The following is a 9,073-nucleotide window of genomic DNA, read 5'->3' on the forward strand; positions in this document are numbered from 1 at the left end:
AAATTGAAAGCTCTCTCTCACTACCCCTGCTCATAGACCCCCGGTCGGCTCTGGGATATGAAACCATTTCCCCTCTCACTCACTTAACGCTGCACCTTTTCAAACACAAAAATGCACACCACATGGTTGACTGCGGAAGAAATGGGCCGAGCGTGCAAACGCACCAACCACCACAACCATCCGCCAAAACAACAACCTCCCGCCAAAAAAGCCATGTTCTAATTATTTGTATTTAAAGATGTATTATTCTGCTTATGTCGTTTTATCCTTTTATAAAATACTATACTTACTATAAATGTTATTTCATATTACAATCCCTATCATTGCTAGTATCAGGTGCTCCAATATTCGACTCCTCTATTACAACTTTTAGAATAGCCATGGAGTAGTCTTTGTGTCTCCGAACATTTGGTTGTCAATATATAGTTTATCCACCACGAGTGCAACACGTTTCCCTTTTAATCTGTTTTCCTTGAAGATTGGATATAGAACTTTGCGCCTTTCTACAATCTCCCTTGGGAACTGATCATTCATGCCTATTTTCGTGCCAGCAAGTCTTTTTCCTAGGCTTTTCACCATAGCTTTATCCTTAAAAAAAGCGAATTTGGCAACGATTGGGCGCTCATATTTCTGTCCTCTTTTTCCGAAACGGTGTACACGTTCGAGTTGGATTTTATCGACAGCCTCAAGTGGGATTTGTAGCGCTGTATGCAGGAAGTCCTTCATAATATTCTCTGTTATTTCTCCCTCCTTTTCCTGAATACCCGTAAGTACTAGATTTTCCCTCATCGATCTAGTTTGGATGTCTAGTAAGGCTTCTCTCAGAAGGTTGTTCTCCTTTTTTAGTTCCCTAACGTCCGTTTCCATTTTAGAGACTGTCACTTTTAATTATTTGGTTTCTTTCTCCATTACCAAAGCTTTTTCGTCACTCATTTGAAGACTCGCTTTCAACTCTTTTACGTCTTTACTGACCAATTCTAGTATGCCCAATTTGTCATTTATCGACTTCAACAGGTCGCTTTCCACACTTACCATACCCAGTGGTGAAAAGCATATATCATCTGTATCAGTCGATGAGTCGCGTTTCCTTTTGGGGATAGGCTCTCCACGCTTGTCTTCAGTCATGTTTGGGTGTTGCGTGGTGTTGTAATATTTGTCAATATATTTCTCTAGCCTTATGATCTGTTTTGTGTTATTATCCAGATTGAATTATATTAACTGCTAATATTTAGTCTAACTTACTGATTTTGAATATTATGTTTTTATCTTGGTGTTTTGTACCGCTTTCTATTCAATACGCCATCTTGTCTACGCGTCTACGCGTGCCACCACCCTCTAATCACTCTTACATCAATGCAAATGTAATGGAACATTTAATCAAACACTTCATGAGAGCTCATGTTGCGCAACATATCTATAGGCTATGCAATTGCGTGAGAAAACAAGAGTTTTGATGGCCTCTATTAAAAAGAGGATCCCATCTGCTTTCTATAGGCTAGGCCCACTATATTTATTAACCAACTTTCCTAATATTAAGCACATTGCTTCTCTTTACAACAGGAGTATAGACTACCTGGCTGGCATGAAAATGAACCACGGAAAAAGCGAGTATTTTTTTCCCCCTGCCCCGGTTTCGAGACAGGTGCATGATAATGGTCCATTCTAAATAGAAACACATTTCACACACATTATTTATGTAAATACAAGTTGAAAAACAGTCTGAATGGTTACAATATTAGCCTATCACTTGTGAATGATGCCCAGCTTGTGTGCAGTAAGGCAAGAAACAGTGCATGCCTTTTTTCGCGACTTTTTCAAATCAGTCGCATACCTCATGTAGCCTAGCCCATAGGCCTATACAGTGCATTCGGAAAGTATTCAAACCCCTTGACCATTTCTACATTTTGCTATGTTACAGCTTTATTCTAAAATGGATGAAAAAAAAAAAAAATCTTTAATACCCCATAATGACAAAGCAAAAACAGGTTTTTTGAAATGTTTGCAAAAAAAATTAAATACCATTTTATTTACATAAATATTCAGACCCTTTGCTATGAGACTCGAAATTGAGCTCAGGTGCATCTTGTTTCCATTGATCATCCTTGAGATGTTTCTACAACTTGATTGGCGTCCACCTGTGGTAAATTCAATTAGTTGGACATGATTTGGAAAGGCACACACCTGTCTATATAAGGTCCCACAGTTGACAGTGCATGTCAGAGCAAAAACCAAGCCATGAGACCGAAGGAATTGTCCGTAGAGCTCCGAGACAGGATTGTGTTATTGTCTGCAGCATTAAAGGTCCCCAAGAACACTGTGGCCTCCATCATTCTTAAATGGGAGAAGTTTGGAACCACCAAGACTCTTCCTAGAGCTGGCCGCCCGGCCAAACTGAGCAATCGGGGGAGAAGGTCCTTGGTCAGGGAGGTGACCAAGAACCCGATGATCACTCTGACAGAGCTCCAGAGTTCCTCTGTGGTGATGGGATAAACCTTCCAGAAGGACAACCCTCTCTGCAGTACTCCACCAATCATGCCTTTATGGTAAAAGGCACATGACAGCCCGCTTGGAGTTTGCCAAAAGGCATCTAAAGGACTCTCGGACCATGAGAAAAAGATTCTCCAGTCTGATGAAACAAAGATTGAACTCTTTGGCTTGAATGCCAACCGTCATGTCTGGAGGAAACCTGCCACCATCCCTACGGTGAAGCGTGGTGGCAGCATCATGCTGTGGGGATGTTTTTCAGTGGCAGGGACTGGGAGACTAGTCAAGATCGAGGGAAAGATGAACCGAGCAAAGTAGAACGAGATCCTTGATGAAAACCTGCTCCAGAGCGCTCAGGACCTCAGACTGGGGCGAAGCTTCACCTTCCAACAGGACAACGACCCTAAGCACACAGCCAAGACAACGCAGGAGTGGCTTCGGGCAAGTCTCTGAATGTCCTTGAGTGGCCCAGCCAGAGTCCGGACTTGAACCCGCTCAAACATCTCTGGAGAGACCTGAAAATAGCTGTGCAGCGACGCTCCCCATCCAACCTGGCAGAGCTTCAGAGGATCTGCGGAGAATAATGAAACGCTCCAAATACAGGTGTGCCAAGCTTGTAGCGTCATACCCAGGAAGACTCAAGGCTGTAATAGCTGCCAAAGGCGCTTCAGCAAAGTACTGAGTAAAGAGTCTGAATACTTATGTAAATGTGATATTTCATATATTATATGATGTGCAAAAATTTATATAAACCAGTTTTTGCTTTGTCATTATGGGGTATTGTGTGTAGCTTGAGTATTTTATGTATTTAAAAAAAATCAATTTTAGAATAAGGCTGTAACGTAACAAAATGTGGAAGAAGTCAAGGGGTCTGAATACTTTCCGAATGCACTGTATGTTTTGATAAGGTTTGTATCAACTAAAGTGGCCATATACTTCTTAAAATTAAGCACATTAACCTACTTTACAACGGGTGAAGAGCCTAACTGGTATACAGTTTAAAGTTTGGGGAAGATCGTTTTCACCATAAAAATGCACCTGTATAATAAAGGCTTTACATGCATAATCGCATTTGCGGTCACTTTTGAGAAGTGTTTTCCCGCTAATTGATTGCATTTTGGAACATTTCTAAGCTAAACGTTCTTATCTGTTGCGTCATCCTCATTGCTTAAAGGTTTTTGGATGCTAGTGGTTGTATTAATTTGGGATCTAGACTGTTTGGAATATTTATTTCTCGTACAGAATTGAATAGGTCAACTTTTGTAGTATGGAGGATAGTAGATTGACATAGGCAAGTGCTTTTGCTGTTCGTTAGGCCTACTCATCTTGTTGGCTGACGAGGTAAATGTGGACAGTTCTTCCAATATCTTCCATATGCGACTCGGAATTGGATAAGTATGTGTGCAGTTGCATCCCGGATGTCTGTCTTGTAGCCTGTGAGAAGGACCCGATCACGTGACAGGCATTGGCTAATAAGAATTGAGCTTTCTGAGGGAGCCATGTGAGTGAGAGGTGATTCGGAGCACGCAGCCGGGAGATGGGAATTATAATTATTATATTATTATATTATGTGGCTCAACGGCCACAAAAGGCATGGATTTTATTTAGGGGGCATTACGGCCACACAAAGGGGATGCAGCCGGGAAACTCTGCATTATCAAGTGCTTGTCAAATTGGGAATGAGACTGATGAAGTGTGTACAGCCTTCGCAAAACATGCCTTTTCATGCAACTTTTTTCAAATCATCATTAGTCGCATCATGCAGCCTTAGAATGTATTAAAAATCTAAACATATAGCCCAATGTTTGTATCACAACTAAAGTTGCATAAATAACTCTAAATTAAGCATATTGGATGACCTGTTTCTTTGTTAACCGCTCAACACAGAATAGCCGCATGTGCGCACTCCCTCAAAACGTTTGAAGAAAATATCCTTTCCATTTTATTAAGCTATGTTCAATTGTATTCTTCATACTATAAAATAATGCCACGGAATTCTAAGCAAATCTTGTCTGCTAAATGAACAAGTGTAGCCCACAGCCATATGCATAAGGACATCTCAGAGTATGCTATTCTGTTCTTCTGAAATAGACTACATTTTCTTCATATGTTTCTTCAGACCTGTCTAAAATAATGGATTATTTGTGATTGTGTAGGCTATATTACATGGATTTATTAGACTTTAAAATGTAGACGTTCCAAAGGTCTTCATCAATGGCTTGTAGGCTATGCGTGGAAGCCAGAAGATGCTAAATGTGTCGATTACCGTGAGACCTACAGTTATTTGCTTGACAATCACCGGCTGACAAAATGTCATGCCCGCCACATGGCCTGATCACTGACGACGGTGAGATGTCAGTGGTGCCAAGACAACAACCTCTCCCTCAACGTCAGCAAGACAAAGGAGCTGATCGTGGACTACAGGAAAAGGAGGGCCGAGCACGCCCCCATTCACATCGACGGGGCTGTAGTGGAGCGGGTTGAGAGCTTCAAGTTCCTCGGTGTCCACATCACTTAGGACCTATCATGGTCCAAACACACCAACACAGTCATGAAGATGGCACGACAATGCCTCTTTCCCCTCAGGAGGCTGAAAAGATTTGGCATGGGCCCTCAGATCCTCAAAGTTCTACAGCTGCACCATTGAGAGCATCTGGTACCGCTTGGTGTGGCCTCTGACCGCAAGGCACTACAGAGGGTATTGCGTATGGTCCAGTACAACACAAAGGGCCCAGCTCCTTCCCATCCAGGACCTCTATACCAGGCAGTGTCAGAGGAAGGCCCTAAAAATTGTCAGACTCCAGCCACCCAAGTGACTCTCTGCTACTGCACGGCAAGTGGTACCGGATTGCCAAGTCTGGGACCAAAAGGCTCCTGAATAGCTTCTACCCAAACCCATAACACTGCTGAACAGTTAATTAAAACGGCTTCCCGGACTTTCTGCTTTTCACCCCCCCTACCTACATTCAAACAATCACCTGCCCAAACCTACATGTACATATTATTTCAATCATTCTCCAAAACTACCTCGTATCCCAGTATACTGACTCTGTACCGGTACTCCTTGTATATAGCCTCATTATTGTTATTTTGTGTTACTATTTCCTTTATTTGTTTTCTTTTTAACTGCATTGTTGGGAAAGGGCTCATAAGTAAGCATTTCACAGTAAAGCTTGCAAATGTATTTGATTTTGACAGGCCATGATGTCTTTGTTGGGATCTGTGTTGTTTTTATAGACTTATGCATTTGTATGACTGATATTCATTGCTTTGACTGTGTCTTCCAGATCTGCAAGAGGGGTCCACCAAGGTCAACCCAGTGTGTCCTGGTATGTAACCATACATTGATACTCACAATTCTCATTTCACTAAGTGTCTCTTTCCCTATTGTAAATGCATGTTTGTGTCTTTCAGATAATTTCCAGACAGCCCAACTCCTGGCTTTGATACTGGAGCTGCTGACGTTCTGTGTAGAGCACCACACGTACCACATAAAGACCTACATCATGAACAAGGACCTACTGCGACGAGTCCTGGTGCTAATGAACTCTAAACACACCTTCCTTGCGCTGTGTGAGTCACTGGGGAACACTACAGAGGGCGGCGCACAATTGGCCCAGTGTCGTCCGGGTTAGGGGAGGGTTTGGCCGGGGGGGGCTTTACTTGGCTCATCGTGCTCTAGTGACTCCTTGTGGCAAGCCGGGCGCCTGCAGGCTTACTTCAGCCTGAACAGTTGAACAGTGTTTCCTCCGACACATTGGTGCAGCTGGCTTCCGGGTTAAGCGGGCGGGTCATGTTTCGGAGGACGCATGATTCGACCTTCGCCTCTCCCGGGCCTGTTGGGGAGTTGCAGCGCTGACACAAGATCGTAATTGAAATTCAGAGAAAATGGGGTTAAAATACACACAAAAAAACAATCTAAATGTACTGCTTGTGGTGTAAGTAGTTGCAATATGGAGTTTCCTCAATGCCTTTTTTCAAGGTGTTGATTGTAGTGATTTGTTATGCCTTTTAACAGGTGCTCTGCGCTTCATGAGGAGGATAATTGGGCAGAAGGATGAGTATTACAACCGCTACATTGTCAAAGGGAACCTGTTTGAGCCAGTCATCAACACTCTGCTGGACAATGGAACTAGATACAACCTCTTAAACTCAGCCATCATTGAACTCTTTGAGTTCATCAAAGTGGTATGCCCATATTCACCCTTTAACATGTCTGTTTACCATTTTACCACACGTACACACCCAAATAACTATATATCTCTACAGGAGGATATCAAGTCCCTCATAGCACACATCATAGACAACTACTACAAAGCACTTGAATCCATTGAATACGTCCAGACTTTTAAGGGCCTGAAGGGCAGATATGAGCAGGAGAAGGACAGACAGACTCTGAGACTCAACAGGTCAGTGAGGCGTCATCTCCCTCACAGACATGGGCAACTAAAATGGCGTTAAAGTGGAGTAGTTGATTTTGTGGTTTGGTTCAGCCAAAGAGGATAGCTTAGCATATCATTTAATAGTAGTTTGTGTTGAGCAGAGTAACTTAAGCAGTGTTTTGTATGCAGTGCTGTTTAAGCAACGTTGCATTGTCGAGTGACTTGAATTTTTGATAGGTTATTTACATAAAGCCTGTTAAAAGTGGTCTTGACTTTATCCAAGCAGATATCGTAGGGATGCCCGAACGCTGGACGAGGATGAGGAAATGTGGTTCAATGAAGATGAAGATGATGATGAAGGAGAGGCTATTGAGAGAAGCAAGCCTGAAGAAGAGTTCCCAGAGAGCTACGGAAAGTATATGGAAGCAAAAAAAGGTAAGTGCCGCCGCTGTGCTCTGTGTGTGTTCAACCCCATAGCTTGTGGAATGGTATGTTCACCCTATGTATTTCCATCTCTTTGCAGTTAAAGAAAGTGACAACAAAGAGAACTTCCCAAAGCGGGCCCCAACTGGCAGCTTTAAGTTTACCTTCTCTCATTCTGCAGGGGCTGCCAACGGAACCAACGGTGCCAACTGCAAGCCATCCACCTCGCCCGCCTCCGCCGCCAGTTCCAACGGCTCCCCAGCCAAGTCAGCCGCGCCACCCGCCACCCCGGTAGTCAAGGTGAGCTTTCCCTGTCAACTGCCATTCTAGTTGCCAAGGTGAGCCATATCCTCTACCTGTCAATCTGTAGTAAAAACCCCAGTAGTCTAAATGATCCAAACCCCAGGGTTTAGTCACTTGAGTTCTGTGACCTGTGTTCTCGTTGACAGACTGCGATGGTCGGCCTTGTAGACTACCCTGACGATGAAGACGAGGAGGAAGAAGACGAAGAGCAGTCCCCACGGAAACGTCCCCGTCTGGGCTCATAAGCCAGTGAAGTCCTCTGGTCTTGGTCCGCTGTGCCACGGTCACAGTCCACTGGACAGAGACCACTCCCACCGTCCTACCCTCCCAGCCTGCTCCCCTGCTCCTACGCCCCCCTACCTGGCCTGTGGACCAGAGGTTGAACAGTGCCAAGGTTTCCCTGATGCTCCGGCAGGGACACAGCACATCACGCAAACCTCAGCCGCTCTACAGAAGGGGGAGCAGGGGCTAACGGGAGAGCCAGTCAGGCTAGCAGGACTAGCCGCTTAGTAATGGAAGCTTGATTGGCTGACCCTATAGAACTGTTCATTTGGGTTGGGTGGAGGCAACTAGGCAAAAAAAACTAACCAACAGAAAACAAAAAAGTTGCTTAGTTCCGAGGAGCAGGACTCAACCGTTGACGCTGGGGCTGCATTGCTGAGGCTCACACAACTACATCAGCCAGGAATCCTGTATTCATGAGTTTATTAAAAGTACTGTACAGGTATTTTTCTTTTTAATCATTTGCCCCTTAAGTGATTTTAAAAGGGTAGAGCTATACCTTCCAGTGTGTTTCTTTTGCACAAATGGTGGGATCACTGTTCACCCTTTTAATTCAATTATTTGATTCATTGTATAAAGCAAGAGTTGCAAAGCTGGTTTTAAAATAACGTGTATTAAATGGCAGTAAAGTCATTTTTGCAGCCCACTTTGAGGATGTCTAGTTTGTGTATTCAGTGGCTTTGATTTACTGTGGCTCCCTTTCAACTGAGCTACCAAAGGTGTCTTTGTTAAGAGAAGTCTATTTTCCAGCTAATATGTGTATCTTTTTTAAAAGGACACAAGACCTTCTCATACTAGTGTTCCATCCCAGTTCAGTACTCATGGATTGAGTTGATTTTGTTGCTAGCACAGTCGCTGTGGGTCAGAGCATTTTTCAAACCTAAATTGCAGCAGTGGTGGTTTAGGCCAGCTACTGCCATTTATAGACATTCCTAATGACAGATGAAGTGTGAGATGTCAGGGAGAGGTGGAAAGCATTTCAGTCTGAGTACGTACAGCAGCGGAGTGCCCAAATGTAACCATTTCAAAGATGTCTAGAGCGCGTAGGTTTTTGTGTCATGAACATTTACTACCACTATCTCCATTCTAAACATTTGTATACATTTGATACGTTTTCAGATTAAATGTGACCCTGGCATTAATGTGTGAATCTAGCTTTATTTTAATGATTTATATTTACACTAGATGACTGATAGGGG

General features: G+C 43.4%; 1 protein-coding gene across 4 annotated transcripts in view; it reads left to right on the top strand.

Moving 5' to 3' along the window:
- Window positions 1–9,016, top strand: part of LOC311108508 (serine/threonine-protein phosphatase 4 regulatory subunit 3B-like) — a 33,161-nt gene extending 24,145 nt beyond the window's left edge. The window contains exons 10-16 of one of the 4 annotated variants that reach the window (XM_084151141.1): window positions 5,772–5,813; window positions 5,899–6,057; window positions 6,503–6,672; window positions 6,754–6,893; window positions 7,153–7,301; window positions 7,390–7,627; window positions 7,739–9,016. In XM_084151141.1, the coding sequence (XP_084007267.1) occupies window positions 5,772–5,813; window positions 5,899–6,057; window positions 6,503–6,672; window positions 6,754–6,893; window positions 7,153–7,301; window positions 7,390–7,619 (890 nt within the window). In that variant the 3' untranslated portion in view covers window positions 7,620–7,627; window positions 7,739–9,016. The remainder of the gene's footprint in view (window positions 1–5,771; window positions 5,814–5,898; window positions 6,058–6,502; window positions 6,673–6,753; window positions 6,894–7,152; window positions 7,302–7,389; window positions 7,628–7,738) is intronic. The other 3 variants (XM_084151140.1, XM_084151143.1, XM_084151142.1) reach the window with 3 other exon arrangements.
- The last annotated feature ends 57 nt before the right edge of the window (window positions 9,017–9,073 follow it).

This window comes from Coregonus lavaretus (genome assembly GCF_964263955.1).
Source record: "Coregonus lavaretus genome assembly, chromosome: 1".
Classification (NCBI taxonomy): domain Eukaryota; kingdom Metazoa; phylum Chordata; class Actinopteri; order Salmoniformes; family Salmonidae; genus Coregonus; species Coregonus lavaretus.